Source organism: Malania oleifera, chromosome 8 (genome assembly GCF_029873635.1).
Source record: "Malania oleifera isolate guangnan ecotype guangnan chromosome 8, ASM2987363v1, whole genome shotgun sequence".
Classification (NCBI taxonomy): Eukaryota; Viridiplantae; Streptophyta; class Magnoliopsida; order Santalales; family Ximeniaceae; genus Malania; species Malania oleifera.
In genome coordinates, this window is record NC_080424.1 from 108,025,495 (window position 1) to 108,045,178 (window position 19,684).

At 34.7% G+C, this 19,684-nt stretch overlaps 1 protein-coding gene across 2 annotated transcripts; it reads right to left on the reverse strand.

Moving 5' to 3' along the window:
• Positions 1-11,784: 11,784 nt before the first annotated feature.
• On the reverse strand, positions 11,785-18,217 carry LOC131161498 (monosaccharide-sensing protein 2-like). Of its 2 annotated transcripts, XM_058117307.1 has the most exons (6): positions 17,123-18,217; positions 16,529-16,652; positions 15,539-16,099; positions 13,781-14,730; positions 13,032-13,219; positions 11,785-12,413 (listed from the first exon to the last, which is right to left on the reverse strand). In XM_058117307.1, the coding sequence occupies exons 2-4, from the start codon at positions 16,605-16,607 to the stop codon at positions 13,835-13,837; spliced, it is 1,536 nt and encodes a 511-aa protein (XP_057973290.1). In that variant the 5' UTR covers positions 16,608-16,652; positions 17,123-18,217; the 3' UTR covers positions 11,785-12,413; positions 13,032-13,219; positions 13,781-13,834. The 2 variants fall into 2 exon arrangements, with proteins under 2 accessions (XP_057973290.1, XP_057973291.1); XM_058117308.1 differs by having other exon boundaries at positions 13,032-14,730; positions 17,123-18,172.
• Positions 18,218-19,684: the final 1,467 nt, after the last annotated feature.

Genomic DNA, 19,684 nt, shown 5'->3' on the forward strand with positions numbered 1-19,684 from the left:
TTCCTTATCTTATCTTCTATAAGAATTATACATAACTTATTGCGAATATGTTTATTCCTTAATTTATCTTTCAATGTTATACCACTCATCCATCTAAGCATTTTTATCTAGGCAACTTTTACTTTTTGGATATTATGTTTCTTCGTTGCCCAACATTCCGATCCATATAGCATAACTGATCTTATAGCTATCTTATAAAACTTCCCTTTTTGAAGTTTGTGTGGAGACTTTTAACTATGGATAATCTGTGGACTCAATTCTTTAAAGTCAAGTATTTGAATAATAGACATCACTTGAGAGAAATTAAGCCAGATAAAGGAACCAGATTTTGGAGATCGATTGCTTGTGTGATACCTGAAGTATTAGAGCATGTTCGTGTTCAAATTAAAGAAGGGTCGGCCTCTTTCTAGTTTGATCAATGGTTAGCCTCTGGTCTCCTTTGTGCTAAGGTTCAAGAAATCAGAAACCATAAGCTATGAACACAAGATTGTTAGGATAGGGATGGGTGGAATGTTGATTTATTAGTGGATTTGTTGGGTGAAGAACAGGTTGAGGAAGTAATGAACACTGCTATTTCTTGCAATGAGGGTCTAGATACAGTAATTTGGGAACCTTCAACAGATGAGAAATTTACCACGGCAAGTGCTTGGGAAATTATAAGGGAGCGTAAAAAGGAATTCTTAGTTTCAAAATGGATCTGGTATCCTATGTTGCCAAAACGGATGTTAATTTGTATGTGGAATTCTTGGTTCGTTTGTCTTCCGGTTGATACTCGTATTCAAGAAGTAGGTGTTCAGATGGCCTCTTGGTATGATTGTTGTTCAAATGCCAAGATTGAATCTCTAGACCATGTATTTTGCACGAGATCTTTGCTCAGGAGGTATGGAAACAAGCAGCGGTGGTGTTGGGTGTTGGTCGTATGACAATGAATACATGGAAAGATAGAGTTAATTTCTGGTTTAGTTGTGCAAGACGGGCCTCACAGTTAGACATTTTGGTAGGTCTCATACCTAATCTCATCATTTGGAGACTTTCGACTCGTCGATGTAAAGTCAGGATGGAATCAATTCACGATTCGGTGAGAATTGTGTGGCTTGATATTAAATATTGGCTGAGATCCATTTCAGAAAAATTAACTAAATGTGCACCTGCTTCTTGCACGGATATTGCAGTCCTTCGTGCTTTGGATATTTAAGTAAAAAATGTGAGGGTTCGTCTTCCTCGTGTAATTTGATGGTGTAAACGTGGGATAGGTTGGGTTAAGTTGAATGTGGTTGGAAGCTGTAGAGGTAATCCAGGTAATTGTGGTGGTAGAGGCGTGATAAGAGATGAAAAAGAATTATTTAAAGCAATTTTTTCCTCATTACTAGTTATGAAACCAATAATATGGTGGAATTGAAAGCAATTATTATAGGGATTAATCTGTGCAAAGATCTCGGATTTGATCAAGTGGAGATTGCTTGTGACTCTGCTTTGTATGTTCAGTGGATTAATTCTGAGAAGTATTCGGCTTGGAACTTATGGGAATAATGGGAAGAGCTTGTGTTAGCATTGAGAGACATACATTACAAAGTGGAACATGTTTACAAGGAGGTGAATCAAAGTGTATATTTCTTTGCCAAGCAGGGTGAATCTATATTTCTCGATCATATAGTTGTCAGGATGAGCTTTCACACCAAGTTAGGGGAATGATTCGATTGGATTTGTTGGGATTTCCTTCCTTGCACTCGTGATGCTTTATGCTGGTGTTTGTGAAGGTTGGAGTGGTTGATTTATTCCTCGAGATTTTCTAGAGTTTTGTTTGTTTTCCACTTATAGTTTGTTTAGTTCTTATTTATTGGTTTGGTTGGTGGCCATTGGTTTTTTGGTTTTGAATTAGTTGGTTAAGTCATTTTAGATTCTTGGGGTTTGATTTTGTTTTCCCCAAGTCTAAAGGTTGGAACCACAGTATTCCTCCGCCATAAGTGAGGAGTTTTCTAATAAAGTTAGGAAGTGTCGCCCTTATTTTTCAAAAAAATAAAAAAATAAATAAAACTTCCCTTTCAATTTTAAGGGTATTCTACGATCACAGAGCACAGTTGAAGCACATTTCCATTTTACCCAACCTGCTTTAACTCTATACATTACATCATCTTCAATTTCTCCTTCAGTTTACATAATAGATCCAAGGTATCAAAATTTACAAGTGCTATTTATTTCTTCATCATCAAGTTTAACTTTGTCTTCAATATTCCTCCTATCATTACTAAAATTACATTTCATATATTCTGTCTTATTTTTTACTTATCCTAAAGCCTCTAGATTCCAAAGCTTCTCCTTATAATTATAACTCAGCTTCTACTAGGTCCCTAGTTTCGTTAATTAATACAATATCATCTACAAACAACATACACCATGCAACCTCCTTTTGAATACTTTTAGTCAATTGATACATAACTAAAGCAAAAAGATAAAGACTCAAAGTAGATCCTTGATATACACCTACGGTGATTGGAAATTCTCTAGTTTCTCCATCTATAGTCTTTACACTAGTCATTACTTCATCATACATATCCTTAATGACATTGGTATACTAACTCCACACACTTTTTTGTTTTTATTTTTTTTCTTTCTAAAACCCACCATAAAACTTCCCTAAGTATCCTATCATGTGATGACCCAAAAATATATATATATATGATTAAAGTACAATAATAATAAAATAATAAAAATAGTCATTAAGTTAATATCAATACAGAAGTGTTTTTCTGTAAGATCCTTGATTCCATGTTTGATGCCTAAGAAAGACCTTGTCTTAGCGAGTGCTCAGAGACCATTGCGGCTCAGTCGCTCCCTGGAGGTCGGCCTGGTCAAAATGGAATTTCATAAGATAAACAGGATAAACACTGTTTGTACACATAAATAAGTATATATACATAAAATAGTGTTTTGACAGACATAATTTGTAGAAATACATAATAAGATGATAATAATATAGGTATCATATGTGGGGCCCACAAGACTATGTGGGGTCCACATGAGTCCCGGAGCCACAAGACACTGTTTATATACGTAAATAAATACATAAAATAATGTTTTAACTGATATAATTTGAAGAAATATATGATAAAATAATAATAATATAGGTATCCTATGCGGGGCCCACAAGACTGTGTGGGGCCCACATGAGTCCCGAAGCCGTATGGAGGTTTACACAAGTCTCAAAGCTATGTAGGATGCATAAAATCGTATAAGAGTTATTCAAGTTACGTAGGATCCATTCAGGTCTCGAAGTTGTGTGGGGCCCACAAGACCATGTGGGGCTCACATGAGTTTTTAAAATTTAAATTTAATTCTTATTCAAAAATAAATAATAAAATAAATAAATACTAAAAGTAGTTTAAAATTAATAACAATGATAATAATAATGATAATAATGATTAGAAAAAAAATAATAATAATTAATTAACTAATTGATTAATTAATTAGGTAAGTGATTAATTAAAAATTAGTTTAATGGGAATGGTGGCAAGCACTCCCACATGGCCTCCATTCCCATCCCATACTCAACCCATACCTTGCCCATCCCTTGCCCATTCTTTAATTTTTAAAAATTATAATTTCACCCATCTCCCCACACTTTTATAAATTTCATTTCTTCCCCAAAATTTTCCTATAAATAGGGAGGTCTCAACCTTCATTTTTCACAACAATTTTCTAAGGAAGAGAAGGATTAGTGAGTGAAAGAATTTGTGGTGGAGTGAGAATTTTGAGTAAGTTCTCACTCACCCACTCTTTCCGATCTCATATCTTAAAGATAGTTATTGTGTTCGTAGCACACGGTAAAAGAAGAAGGTAAGTAAATTTTGATTATGTTAGTTTCTTTTTATTTTAAATTCATACCCGAGCTTATTTTGTACGTAAAGTTTAATTATGTTACTTAGTTCCACAAAATTTCCATGAGTTTATTTTTACGCATATTTAATTATACCAGTTCTATCTTTAATATACTTGCATCTATTTTTGGGTTAAGAAATGTTCCAATCCCTCGGGTAAATTTTTCAGCATTTCTTTCTATTCAAAAAATAAAATTATATATATATTTAACACTAAAAATTGTGTGGCATGAGTTTATTTGTACGTTGCATTTTTATGAAAATATGAGTAAAGATGAGATTTTCACGATATTATTTTTAAATTGCATAAATTATAATAAGATGATTTTAAAACCCCTTATGGCAACGAAAGTTCAAAGTTACAGATGTTCGGTACCGCAGCTTAAAGTTTATACGGATCAGAGTGCACCCACACTGTTTACAGAGTGATTATTTATGTTAGTGGATTTCTCCTGAGTGCACACCTGGTTCCGGACCAGGACTTAATAAGGAAAATCTCACTTAAAGTTTACGTACGTTGATTTAGTTTGGTCGGCCAGCCAGTTAAGTCCAGTCTTCGGACCGCACAACCCAGTCATGGGGGTAAACATGACTTACGGCAAACAGGCCTAAGGGTGGTTTTTACAATATATGTTTATACATATTTAATTACGTGTACAAAGTTACTGATGATTTGAAGGGAAAGTGTAAGTTTACGTGAAAAGGATCATTTTGGTGCTTAAATGACGATCTAAGGAAAACGTATAAGGAAAAGTATATGTATGTTTATCATTAAATATTTTACAGTTTTAAAGTTAAAAGTTTAATTTAACAGTTATAGTATATGATTATAAAAATTTACTGTTAAATTGATGACAAAAGTTTTATGCAGGAATTTTTAAATTTATGTTTATTCTAAAAGCAGTCTTGAAGTTATAGTATTAAATATTATTTTACGAAATTCTTTAAAAGCTCATTTTGGCCACACACTAATAATAATCTTATTTACTTACTGAGCGTCGTCTCACCCCAATCATATTTTATTTTCAGATAACTCTGAAGGGACCATGTCGGAAATCAGGCTTAGCAAGCATGCGGGTGGGGGATTAGAAAAAATAAAGATTACTTAGAAACATTAGTATGATTTCAGGATATTTACGTTTGTGTAATTTTCTTCTTTTGAAATAAGTGATTGTAACATGAATAATTAGCGCTCTGGTTTAATAAGAATCGAGTTTATTTGCTTCCGCTGTAAATCAGTAGTAAAGAGTTAATATCCCAGGCCCTCGGGGTCGGGGTGTTACATTTTGGTATCAGAGCAATAGGTTATAGGTTCTGTAGACTTTAAAGAAATAATTTTACCAGAGCCATAGGATATAGGTTCTGTATAATCTAATATATAAATTTTATCAGAGCATAGGTATATAAAATATTGATTGGGTAGGATTGGGTAGTTTAGAATATTTATTTTAGTTTGTTATATTATTATACATTAATATAGATTTATGATTTTTAAAATAACATTTGATATTATTTAAGAATGGATCCATAAGATAGTATGCATTGGAGGAAATGAGATTTACGTGAAGGCTTCCAAGGATAGGAAATAATTATAAATTCTCTAAGAAAAATAGTAGTATTATTGAGACACCGTAATTAATTTAAATATGTTATTTATGTTTGTAGAAAACACGTACCCATATAATGATTTATAATTAATTGTCAAATGCATTAATAATTTAAATTTTTTTTTTATATATAAATATGATAATAATATCTGAGATTAATTATTTTCACTGTTGTTATTTTCACTAAATATATAAGAAATATATCCATTAGCCCCTACTGATTTTCGAAGTGCTTACCATCACAAATAGATTGAGCAAACGGTTTTGATTATGAAATCTGTGAATGTACCAAAATATCTTAATGTATAAGTTGGATATGAATATGTATTTTTTTGTTACATACATATTCAGTATCAAAGAACATCAAGCTGAATTTAGAAAATATATTTTAGCAAAATCTTTAATTTTAATTTTGTATTAATTATAAGGAAAAATTTAATTAATATTATATCTATTTAAATTCAATATTATATAATCCCTTAGCATGGGCAAGTTAAATATATCTATTTTTTTTGTCAGTACATATTCAATTTCCATCCAGTATCCAAGTTTAATTTAGGAGTACAAATTTGATTGAAAATGAAACTTAATTTTGTAAAATTTATAAAAGTTAATACAACTTAAAAATTTCTATATAAAAATATATATATATTTCTTAATGAAAACATATATAAAAAATTTACTAATTTCTTTTTTCACAAAAATAACCACTGGTCCAAATCATCAATTGCTAAACAGCCCCAACATATATTTGATCTAATAATAATAATAATAAATAATAATAATAATAATACTAATGTTAATGGAATATATATAGAAAAGGGTCTCTTGTAGTTTATAAAAAAAAAGGAGGTATCATAGGTGGAAATCATCAGGTTATAGCTCACTTACCCCGAAAGCAAGGTCAGGGCATGAAGGACCCCCACTTGGCATAGTGGGGACTCGAAACCCGCGATCACATGGATGCACGGCGGTTCCTTACCACTAGGCCACACACCCAAGTGGTGATCTAAGGATGAAATTAATTATAGTTAAAGGCATTTAATAAAGATTGTAAAAACATAAAAAGAACCTAGGAGTTGCACAATTTTGCAAAATACGTGTAACTCGCTCATTTCCGCGACACAGTCGCATCCTCGGATTTTGTGCAAAAAATGCGTTGCTCAATATCCGGTGACACGCGTCGCTCGCTCTCGATTCTGTGACACACGTCGTTCTCCCTCGATTGGTAAAAAACGCGGTTATCGATATCTGTGACACGCGTCACCCCTCTCGGTTCTCACGGGGACACACATCGTGTAGCCCTCGATTGTGCAATTGCTGTTGTATCCATGACACGCGTCGCCCTCTCATTGATTCTCGGACCACATATCGGTTTCTCTCAATTTGTGCCAAAACGAGTGCTTCGAATCCGTGACACACGTCGCTCTCTCTCGATTTCCACAACCACGCGGTATACCCTTAGAAAAAGGGTACGCCCTCCTCGAACTATAAGCCATCACAGTTTTCTATCATCTTGAACAATCAATCGGTTGTAGTGATTAGCTTTTCCCAACTTGTCTCTAGTTGTCTCATTACTCAAAATGTTGCCCAAATCACCCAACTCCCGAGTTGCTGAGAGCAAGAACTTAGATCGTCGATTCCAAAGATGGAACCCGGTAAGCACAGCTGGAGATTCTTAGAGGAGGTCTTCCACAACAGTCAAGGGAAACTCCTTCAAGTGGAGCAGACTATCTTGCTTGACAGCACAACTCCGACGATGGGTCCAATCGAGCCGAAAAAATAATTATACGCTTTTGGTTTGAGAACCGTAGGCGTAGGCGGGATCAGTTGAGAAGCCATATCTCAACTAGTGCCCCAACAATTCTCCATATTACCTCCTCCGCACTACCGACCCGAGCAGGCCCCTGCCATTCTTCCAACCCTCTTCCCTATCGAGCCATATTCCGATGTGGAATGTGAACTTACAAAATTATCTCCACCAAGGGCCATATCCTTACAATGGCAATATCGCAGTCACCACACTAAGGGTTTCGGATAATGATGGTCTACTTCACCATTTCAAGGAAACCCGAATTCGCAATGAGACTATATATGGGACACCATAAACTCGGGGGAGCGAGCAGCTTTCTCCTCGCCGAACAATGGGCGTCCTCTCCCTTTTTCCGACCCAAGACGGCGGAGACATTATAAGAGGTCAACTTCCAAGAAAGAACCCAACGGTTAGTAGTGACACCGCTTAGTAATGCGATAGATGTGACGTTGATCCTAAGGGCTCTAACGGCCAGATTTCTATATTTTTTTATTTATTATTAGGGACATGTATTAATATTATATAACATTATATATACCCTATCCTTTTCAATCTTCTGAATTTCTTTCCCCATTTCAACACTATTAGACCGAGATTCACCACTTCAATTCCCAAAATAAAATAACTTAGTCCAATTGGCCATCAATTATTCTAAGGACTAATAAATTATTAATAATTGACTCTTCTTAATAGTCGCACAAACCATTTTATACAGTACTAATTTTTAAATTAGCAAATTTCGAGGACGAAAATTTTGATAAGGAGGGGAGATTGTGATGACCCAAAAATATATTCTATATATCTATATATATATATATATATATATATATATGATTAAGTACAATAATAATAAAATAAGAAACATGTCATTAAGTTAATATCAATACAGACAAGTGTTTTTTCTGTAAGATCCTTGATTCATGTTTGATGCATCTAAGAAAGACCTTGTCTTAGCGAGTGCTCAGAGACCATTGCGGCTCAGTCGCTCCCTGGAGGGTCGGCCTGGTCAAAATGGAAATTTCATAAGTAAAAACAGGATAAACACTGTTTGTACACATAAATAAGTATATATACATTAAATAGTGTTTGGACGACATACATTGTTAGAATTTACTATAAGATGATAATAATATAGGTATCATATGTGTGGCCAACAAGACACTGTTCGATATACGGAAATAAGTATTAAATATGTTTTACTGATATAATTTGAAGAAATATATTGATAAAATAATAATAAAATTATAGGTATTCCTATGCGGGGCCCACAAGACTGTGTGGGGCCCACATGAAGTCGAAGCGTATGGAGGTTTACACAAGTCTCACCAAAGCTAACAACAAAAAAGCTAGAGGGATGCATTTAAAAAATAGTGATAAGAGTTATTCAAGTACGTAGGATCCATTCAGGTCTCGAAGTTGGTGGGGCCACAAGGACCATGTGGGGCCACATTGAGTTTTTAAAATTTAAATTAATCTTATTAAAAAATAAAATAATAAAATAAAATAAATACTAAAAGTAGTTTAAAAAATTCAAACAATGATAAATACTAATGATAATAATGATTAGAAAAAAAAAAATAATATAATTAATTAATAATTGAGTAATTAATTAGGTAAGGTTAATTTAATTAAAAAATTAGTTTAATGGGAATGGCTGGAAAGCATTTCCCACATGGCCCTCCATCCCCATCCCATACTCAACCCATACCTGTCCATCCCTTGCCCATTCTTTAATTTAAAAATTATAATTTCAACCATCTCCCACCTTTTATAAATGTCATTTCTTACCCAAAATTTTCCTATAAATAGGAGTTCTCAACTTCAATTTTTCACAAACAATTTTCTAAAGGAAGAGAAGGATTGTGAGTGAAAGAATTTGTGGGAGTGAGAATTTTGAGTAAGTTATCCCCTCACCCTCTTTCCGATCTCATATCATTAAAGGCTCGTTATTGTGTTCGTGCACACGGTAAAAGAAGAAGGTACCGTAAATTTTGATTAGGTTGTTTCTTTTTTATTTTAAATCATACCCGAGGTTTAGTTGGACGTAAATTTTAATTATGTTACTTAGTTCCACAAAATTTCCATGAGTTTATTTTTACGAATATTTATTATACCAGTTCTCTCTTAAATATAGTGCATCTATTTTGGGTAAGAAATGTTCCAATCCTCGGGTAAATTTTCGGCATTTCTTTCTATTCAAAAATAAAATTATATATAATATTTAACACAAAAATGTTGTTTGTGCATGAGTTTATTTGTACGTTGCATTTTTATGAAAAAAATATGAGTAAAGATGAGATTTTCACGATATTATTTTTTTAAATTGCATATAAATGATAATAAGATGATTTTAAAACCCTTGGCAACGAAAGTTCAAGTTACAGATGCTCGGTACCGCAGCTTAAAGTTTATACGGACAGAAGATTGCCCCACACTGTTTTACCGAGTGGTATTTATGTATAGGGGATTTTCATTGAGTGCACACCTGTTCCGGACAGGACTAATAAGGAAAATCTCACTTAAAGTTACGTACGTTGCTTTAGTTTGGTCGGCCAGCCAGCTAAGTCCAGGCTTGGACCGCACACCAGACATGGGGGTAAACATGAAGTACGCAAACAGGCCAAGGGTGGTTTTTTTTACAATAATATGTTTCTACAAATTTAATTACGGTACAAAGTTATGATTGATTTGAAGGGAATTGAAAGTGTAAGTACGTGGAAAAGGGATCATTGGTGCTTAATGAGATCTAAGGAAAAGTATAAGGAAAAGTAGAGTATGTTATCATTAAATATTTTTCAGTTTTAAAGTTAAAAGTTAGTTAACAGTTATAGTATATGATTGTAAAAATTTACTGTTAAAATGATGACAAAGTTTTAGCAGGATTGTTTAAAGTTTTTTATCTAAAAGAGTCTGATAGTTATAGTATTAAATATTATTTTACGAAATTCTTTAAAAAAGCTCATTTTGGCCAACCTAATAATAATCTTATTTATTAATGAGCGCGTCTCACCCCAAATCATATTTTATTTCAGATAACTATGAAGGCACATGTGGAAATCAGGCTAGCAAGCATGCGGGTGGGGATTGGGAATTAGAAAAAATAAAGATGTACTTAGAAACCTTAGTATGAGTTCGATGATATTTACGTTTGTGTAATTTTCTTATTTTGAAATAGTGATTGTAAGAATAATTAGCGGCTCTGGTTTAATAAGAATCCGAGTTTATTTGCTTCCGCTGTTAAATCAGTAGTTAAATAAAGACGTTAAATCCCAGGCACCTCGGGTAGGGGTGTAAATATCATATGCTTTCTCAGGTCAATAAACATCATAGCAAGCCATCTTCTTTTTCCCTAAAAACTTTTCCATAATCTTCTAAAGATAAAGAGCTTCTGTGGTATATCGCACAGAATTAAAAAACCCCCCATTGATTTTTTCTGAAGATTTTTGTTCTTTAACAGCTTAATCTTTGTTCAACTACATTTTTTGATAGTTTCATCGTATGACTAATAAGTTTAATTTCCACGATAGTTATTACAATTTTGAAATATTTCTTATTTTTGTATATAGGTATTAAATGTTTTTCCTCCATTTGATCGAATTTTCTTAGTTTTACAATGTATTAAATACAATTAGTTAACCAATAATTCTGTTATCCCCTAAGGCATTTCCAAAACTTCAATGGGGATGTTATTCTGGTCCATAACTTTCTCATTTTTCATTCTTTTTTTTTTTTTTTATGCCAACACTTAACTTCATTAACTCTAATTTCAGCGAAGAAATCTTCTATTTTTAGTCTTTTCCTCATTTGACAATTCTAAGTTTAAACCTTCTATTTGGTTTTCATTAAACAACTTACTAAAATAGCTTCGCCATCTTTCTTTAATGTCTTAGTCTTTAATCAAGATAATATCATCCTCACTTTTTATACATTTTACATTTCCAAAGTCCTTACTCTTCTTTTCTCTAGTTTTAGTAAGTTTAAATATATCTCTTTCCCCTTCTTTTGTACTTAATCTATCATACAAACTATTAAATGATTTATATTTAGTTTCACTAAAGATCTTTTTTGCATCTTTTCTCGTCTCCTTATATTTTTCAAAGTTATCTCTATTTCTACACTTCTGCCACATTTTATATCAAATTCTTTTTGTCTTTATTTATACATCTTTATCTCATCACCAACTCTCTTTACTATTCGAGAATCTTTCCTTTGATTCACCTAAAATCACTTTTGCCATCTTTTGATTGTGCAAATCACAATCCAAATTATTTTTAATCTATTAAATGATAATTTTTATCCTTTAATTTTCACTTTAGAAGTAAAAAGACAACATAAATAATAATAATAATAATAATAATAATAATAATAATAATAATAATTGAGAGATATGTTCTTTGTTTCATGGTGTGTGACAAAAAAATGGAACACCAGACATCATTAACCATTTGTTAAGCTTAGCAATAAAATGGTTCCAAGTGATTCCAGCATATTGTCCCTCAAAGGGGTAAAATTATGATCATTCATTCGTCTGAATTAGAATACATCATAATTCTGAATGCAACAAAAAAGAGTGCGATTAAAAAAAAACACAAAGAACTCCAGATGGAATATGCAGGACAAATTTAGCAGCTAATGCTGCAGAAAAACTGAAGAAACTATTCAAAAATTTTCATTCACTCACTCTTGGCAGCAGCAGCCTGCTTTGCACCAACAGCAAAGAACTCTGTAATGACCTCAAGTGGCATGCCTTTGGTTTCGGGAACCTTCAAGAAGACAAAGACCCATGATATGACGCAAAAAACTGCATAGATTCCAAAGATACCTGCGAGGCCAATTGAAGAGAGCAACACAGGAAGTGTGTATGTAACAATGATGTCGCCGATCCAGTATAGCAGAGAACAAATGGCTATGCAAAGGCCACGAATCCGTGTGGGGAAGATCTCTGAGCAGAGGATGTTGGGTATTGGCCCGTACGCCATCACGAAGCAGCAGAAGTAGACCACGACGCAGATGGTGGAGATCACCGCGTGGGCAACTGTACCAAAGTCTGCGACGTTGCCTATGACGAGGATGATGAGTGACACAATCAAGATGGGAAGTGTAACCAGCAGCAGCCGCCTGCACTTGAAAATCAAGGAAGATGAGGAAAATGACAACTGAAAAGGGAAAGTGTATCTTTTGTCATGGAAATAATGCAAAAACATGTTTGCATTTTCTTGAATGAAAAGAATGGCTTGTTCCTCGAATTGTAGCTCATGACATCATAAAATAGTTGAAATCCCTTGATCCAATTTTAAAGACAACACTCTTGATTCATTGAACATAAACAAATTTTCGCAATTTTTGCCAATAGAAACTAAGTTCCTCCTTTTTCAGTCTATCAAAATTAAGAACCCAAAACTTTTATGATGTTGGAGTAGACACCAATCTCACACATCAAAGTTGATAGTACAACAAAAAGGGTCATACAGTCCTTCAGCAAGAAAGCTTTGTGATCATTTTGAGGAACCTAAATGTTTGATGAGATTTGTTGTAAAGTGTGCATAGAACATATGATTACCAGATTATATGCATCTACTATCTAGTTTTTCAACTAAGCAACATAACAAGCATTCATAAAGCAAAACAAAATTGCAGTATAACCACAAAAGACATGGTTTATACTGCCAATGGAAACACTGAGTCTGACGCAAAAAAGAAGAGAGAGAGAGAGAGAGAGAGAGAGAGAGAGATTACCTTCTGCCGGTGATATCCATGAGCTTTATTGCAAGACCTATGCACGGCAGCATCAACAAGGTTGTGAAGGCACTAATGAGAAAAGATGCAGATTCTGTACCAAGACCAATGCCCGAAAGAAGAACTTCAACGCCTGCCTCCTCAAGAATTTGGGGAGTGTAGTAGAGTACCCCATTTATTCCAGAAAACTGCACAAACAAATTAAGGTTACGCAGAAGATGCATTGCAGATGGAACACTGCAATAACTAGCCTAAACTTCATAACAATAACAGGCAACCCTGAAACTAACTACAACTCATTTGAATCCATTAGTTAAAATAGAACTATCTTAACCCAACAGCGGTTCTGACCCAAGTAATTTTTCAAGATCCATAGGGTCTGATTTTGGGTTTTTAAATAAGATTCCGAAACAAAAACTAAAAAAATAAAATAATGAAAGGTGCAGCATTAATTAACCATCAAATCTTTATCCTTTACCTTTACTGTTGCCGAACTGTTATCGATATTAAGTTTATCATGCAAACAAATGCCAGGATATGCACCAAATCTAGAGTATCAAAAGTAGGTTTACTCCATCACGAGATAGGAGAAAGGATCTTCAAAGAGGAGATCTTAAAAAGAAAGCCAACTTACCAACATGCATGGGTTGGTAAAATAATGCTAATCATATTCTTTCATTGTGAATAGATTCTACAAAAGCACAAAAATAAAGGTCATGATGAAATGTAACGTTTTTCAGTACATTTACCTCTGAATTATCTAATCTCCACACATCCCTAACACAACGCCTGCTTAACCCTGGTCAAGAAAGAAGTACCCAAATTGGCCCCTTCGAAGTAGTTTCTGAGGGGTGAACCATTGCAGGTCCAACTGGATGCTGATCCAAAAGCTCCTTGGAATAAAGAGCAGGCTGGCTTACTAGAGCCGCAGCCTGGACAAACTCACCTTCTGCAGGAATATCGCCACCAGGAAGTGAAACTAGAGACCCACGTCGAGATCCTGGAAATCCCTCTTCGTGCAAATATATCCTTTTAAACCCTCCTTCCTTCTTTTCATCTTCTCCTTCTCTCTCAGACCATTTCCATGCCAACATCCAGCCGCCTCCTATGCCCAGTCTGCTGGCAGGTTCTCCATCCTTTACTTGCATAAGACTGCTATGGTGTCTCATGCTTAGAACACTGCCATGGGTTGCAGGGGGAACCATGTCCTTTTCCAAGCTCGTTGTCTGACGTGAAATTAAGGGGCTATGCAAATTATCATCAGAATCTCCACCAGCAGCATCTGATGCATACCCTTCACCATCCCTCTGTAGGCTCTCTTCATCCCACTGTTCATTTTTAGCCTGTGGATCAGCTGTACTGACCATGCTGCCAAAATTGGGAAAAAGCATGCTTCGCATACTCCCCGTCTCCGGGAGCTTTTCATGGACACTGCCAAAAAGGGTCACAAGAGGATCCATAAGAGGCACACTTTGGTTTGCCAAGCTTCCATGGCGAGATACGAGACCAAGAGAACTCTGTCCACTGACAGGTTTGGCAACCCAGGAGAGGCCCTGTTCAGGTCCATATAACTTAATTTGGTCTTTGTCAGCAGTTTGTTCCTGATCATCAGTAAGTTGGTCAGCTGGGCCAATTATGTATTCTTCTATAGATGTTTCACCCCCAACTCGAAGACCCTCAACCAGCAAAGCCATCTCACCTGAGGGTAAAAGAAGCTTCATTGTAATTTTACATGACAAATTAAAGCACAACCTTTTACTCAAGTGGAAAGGCAAAGAAAGGAAAAAAAGAAAACATATTCCAATCCGTTTCCTTCAGGAAGATAAAAAAGATAAACAATCATGGACAACTTGAAATCATCAGTATCTGACTATATAGACAATTCATAACTTGATGGCTGCACCTTTATTGTCGTGGCATCTTTTGTTTTAGAATTCTTGGAGATTTACATTACTACACTGTTCTTCAATATCAGATTTTTTCCACTCAAATAAAACAATTAATTTGCTTATTTTTCAAAATTCTGATTTTAAAAAAAATTAAAAAAATTGCAAGCATTCCATCTCATGCCACCTAAGCCCTGACAAGAGAACAATTTGCTTTGCATCGACCTTTTCCTTTAAACATAACTACAAGAGACAACATGGGGTAAAATGGTAATATCCCTGGAATGTAATGCAGTGTAGATAAGCTCATTCAACTTGCTTAGATAGAATATAATTCCCATAAATTCCCTTCCCTATAATACGTCCTGCTTGTAACCTAATGTTAAACCTCTTTAAACTCAAAAGAAAATCCACCTCCAGAACAAATGCTTCATGACACATAAGTGAATTCTTAAGGTGTATTTCATCTTTCTCATCACTATATTACCTTAGGAGACAATTTCCCTTAAGTTCACATTTTTCTAGAAGTTCTTGAAATTCTCTTTATGAGGTCTAGGACTTTTAAATTAGTTTTCTAACATGGAATATTTGGTTATTTAAAAAAAGTATTAAAGAATGAACCTGAAACGTCTTCTCTGCCACGCAATCTTTGTAAAACATGTTTTGCCTCAAGCATCCTTCCCTTACTCACAAGCCACCTTGGAGATTCAGGCAGGAAAAATACTGTTAATGCAAAATAGATAAGAGAGGGGATTGAAAGAACCCCAAGCATCAACCTCCAGCTCGGTGAGGACATCAGAGACATCCCAAAAACCATGCAGTAGGCTAAAAACATGCCACCAGACCCTGTGAACTGCGGAAGAGTATTTAAGGATCCTCTAATATCGGATGGGGCTGTTTCGGAGATATAAAGTGGGACTAGAGTCACAGCTAGACCAATCCCAAATCCATCTAATAGCCGTGCTATAAGTAGCACATAAACATTGGGTGACCATAACATAACCAAACCACTGATGAAATAGAGAACAGAAGAGATTATTAGCATTGGCCGCCGACCGATCCAATCTGATATAGCTCCTGAGCATGTAGTTATAATTATGGCTCCAATAAGTGACATGGCCACAACAATCCCTTCCACAGTAGTTTCTAACTCAAGGTCCTTCTTTATGTAAACAATGGCCCCTGAAAAGCCAAAAAGATTAACAAAAAAAAAAAAAACCTCAAGTGTTTCATTCATAATAGCTTGAGACTAGATATTTAGCATTCTTCATTTATCATCACCAGGAGGATCTTGTATTACAAGTGAAATGGAAAGCAAAATGAAAAGCTTCCATCCTTGAATGTATGATGCAAACTCAATTGCCATAAAAGGTGAATTCTCTTCGTGTTTGGGAGCACCAATGTGAAAATATGAATTTGAAATTGTGCAAATGGATAAATTTTAATACAAAGTGGTACTATACCAATGCATCATCAACCAAGAAGAGCAGGTTTCTAATTTACAAAAGCTAATTTTGATATTTCAAACTCTAACAATCAGACATAGGCTAAGATTTTTTAAAAAAAAAAATTAAATAATTTTTTTTAATTTGTTAGAGAAAGAAAAAGTACCAGCAATCGTAGCATTATCCCATCCTTGCAGAAAGTTACCAACTGTCGCCGCAATAGCCACTAGCACAGCTGCCGTCATCTCTCCAGCAATGAACTAGGCTCTCTCCAAATCTTGGATTACAATCTGAAGAGGGAAGACCCCATGTCACAGATCCAACAGTCAAGCATTCCCAGATCAAATACACTCATCACAATCACTTTTAAGCAGACCCAAAACATTTTAGGGAAAAACATACATGCACAACTCTGCCACACCATCAGAACCATGAATTCACCCTCAAAAGTAAACACCATTGAATGAATCAAAATCAACAAACACCCACAAAAAATCAACATTCCTTGATGAAAGAAAATCAACAATCACCCGTAAAATTGAACTTCATTGAGTGAAACAAATTTAACAAGTACCCACAACAATGAACACTACCAAGTACCAAGTGGAACACAATCAACAAAACCCACAACAATTGGTCTCTCAATAAAATAAAATCAACAAACACCACAAAAATTGAACATTACTCAATGAAAAAAAAATCAACAGATCCAGCACACTCAGTAAGAACTCATCAGATCTCTCCGGATTGGACTGCTTACCTGAGACCGAGGAGGGTGGAGTGACACAACTACAGAGGGAGTGTGAATTTGAAGCACAGAGACAAAGAGTTTACTTTATCTCTTGTAAGGAAAATGGTATTTCTTGCTGAGACAAAAGTAACAATTGGAAGTGCAGCTTAATGCCACAGTGAGCTTCCCATATACTAATAAATAAAAATCTAGGAAGCAACAGCAGCCAGCAGTAGCAGTAGCAGTAGCAGCAGCAGGAAAAGGAGCTGGCTCTTGGACTGAATTTCCCCAATACAGACAAATTATATAATTATTTTTTCATGTACCCAATAGTTTCCCAGAATGCCGAAGCCCTTGAACTCTGAAATACCCACTTCACTCGCAGTTCAAATTTCACTCTAATAGACGCAGAAAACTTGCTTTGATTATTATTTTATGAATTGGGGGTTTCTGCACTGAACCCACAAACCCTAACCCAGAGAGAATCTCTAAAAGCTTCGCAACTTCACGATTAAATACGCAGAGTTGGAGGTACGTATCACTTTCAGCAACTTCGACCCAAGGTTGAAAATAGGGTCTGCACTCTTAAAAAGTAACCCTGCGCTCTGCAGCAACCTACTATTCTTCAGCTTCCAACCAGGCCAACCGATGGATCCTCGCTCTTTCCTTATTATTATTTTTTTAAAAAAATTAAGTAAAGTAATAATAAGAACAACTAAGAAGCCACGCGAAGCTGGTAATCTTTGTACTTGGCCTCTGTAAAGGGAAAATTTTCCGTCAGGTTTTCGCACTTTTTCGTGAAGTGGTGAATTTTGAAACTTTCTCGGTAATTTGAGCTGCGGATTTCAGAAAATATCTGCGATTACAGTCGTCGACTTTCTACCATTTCTACAGGAGAGTGGAACAATGCTGACAAAGGGAGGAAAAAACAGCCAAAGGTGGAGGAGACGTGAGAAAAGGACGGGCAAGAACCGGCAAATCGGTGAGACAAGTAATTGAAAATTTCCGTGTTTGGGTTTAAAACCTGAAATGGGATATGTCGATTAAGCCTACACGGCTACTAATCTATGAACAGAGAGTTGAACTATTTGCATTGTGTCCCAACTACTTCTTGAAGAACTTTGAATCTTTGCTATTATAGGATTTCCATATATATATATATATTCTTTTGTTTTGATATATTTATTAACGTGTTTTATCTAAAAAATTGTTAATAAAAATTAAAATATAACTTAAATTGATTTTATATGTTTGTAAAATTAATTTTATTATACCAAAAGTTACACCGGATGCATGCATGCATTCGCGCATAATTGGTGAGAACATTTTATAAGGATTGTTTGATATCATTATTATTTTTTATTTTTTATTTTTAATTTTTACGATGAAAAAATAGATTATAAAAATGTATTTATTTTTGTTGTTAGTTTTCTATTTTTGTTGCGGTTTTCAACTGTTTGTCAAAAAACTTAAAATCAAATTTTATGATTTTCGATTGTTTTGACAACCCAACGTCAAAAATTTTAATATTTAGAAATAATTTTTTAGGATTAAATTAATCATTTTGCGCACTTTTAAATGAAAATCAAAACTAAATGGTCGTATGAATTTAAATTTAATTAAAATAAAAAAAACATAAATTTTTAAAAATAATTATAAAACTAATTGTAAAATACTTTTACTATTTTTCAATTTTTATGTCCAATAAAATTTTTAATGTAAAACAAAATTTGAAAATAGAACAATTAAGTAAAATAATTATCGGAAAAGGATGGCTGCTTTAATACAAAATCCGCATGAGATGTTATTAGAGTTAGAGCTCCAAAATTTGATTTGGCTAAGTGGGTTTAGAACAAATGGTTACAGAAGAAAATTTCTATTTGTATGTGGAAGACTGCTTTTGAGTACCTAAGTGTTGATGAAAAGGTGAGAAGGGTGGGGGTTTCTCTGGTTTCGGCATGCAATTGTTGTGAGATGAGGCAATCTGAAGATTTGGAGAATGTGTTAAATAAGGGAGACCTTACTTCTGAGGTTTGAAGGAAGGTTTTGGTGGAGGTAGGTGTTCCTTTCCTTAGGCAACAAAGTTGGAAAGAAAGAGTCCAAATGTGGTTTAATAGGGCTTCTAGGTTCTCTCAACTGGGTTCATTGATGGGTTTGATTCCTTGTTTAGTAGTTTGGATGCTGTGGAGAAGGAGATGTGTGGCTAGAATGGGAGGAAAATTAGAGAGTAGTACTGATGTGTGGCTCTCTATTAAGTATTGGGTGGGGGTTTTGAGTAGGAACATGACAGAAATTGTTCAGTTAAAGGATGCTGATTTTTGGGTTTTGTAGAATCTAGAAGTGCAAATTGTGAATAAAAGAATTAAAATTATGCAAAGTGTAAGATGGCTAAAACCGAGGTAAGGGAGGTTGAAACTAAATTTGGATGGGAGCAGCCTGGGGAACTCAAGGCCGGCGGGTGGTGGTGGCATCCTTAGAGACCATACAGGTTCTTTTGTATTTGGTTTTTCAAAATATTTTGGTTCTTGTTCAAATAATGAAACTGAATTGAGAGCTGTGTTGGAAGGAATAAAGATTTGCAAATAGTTGGGT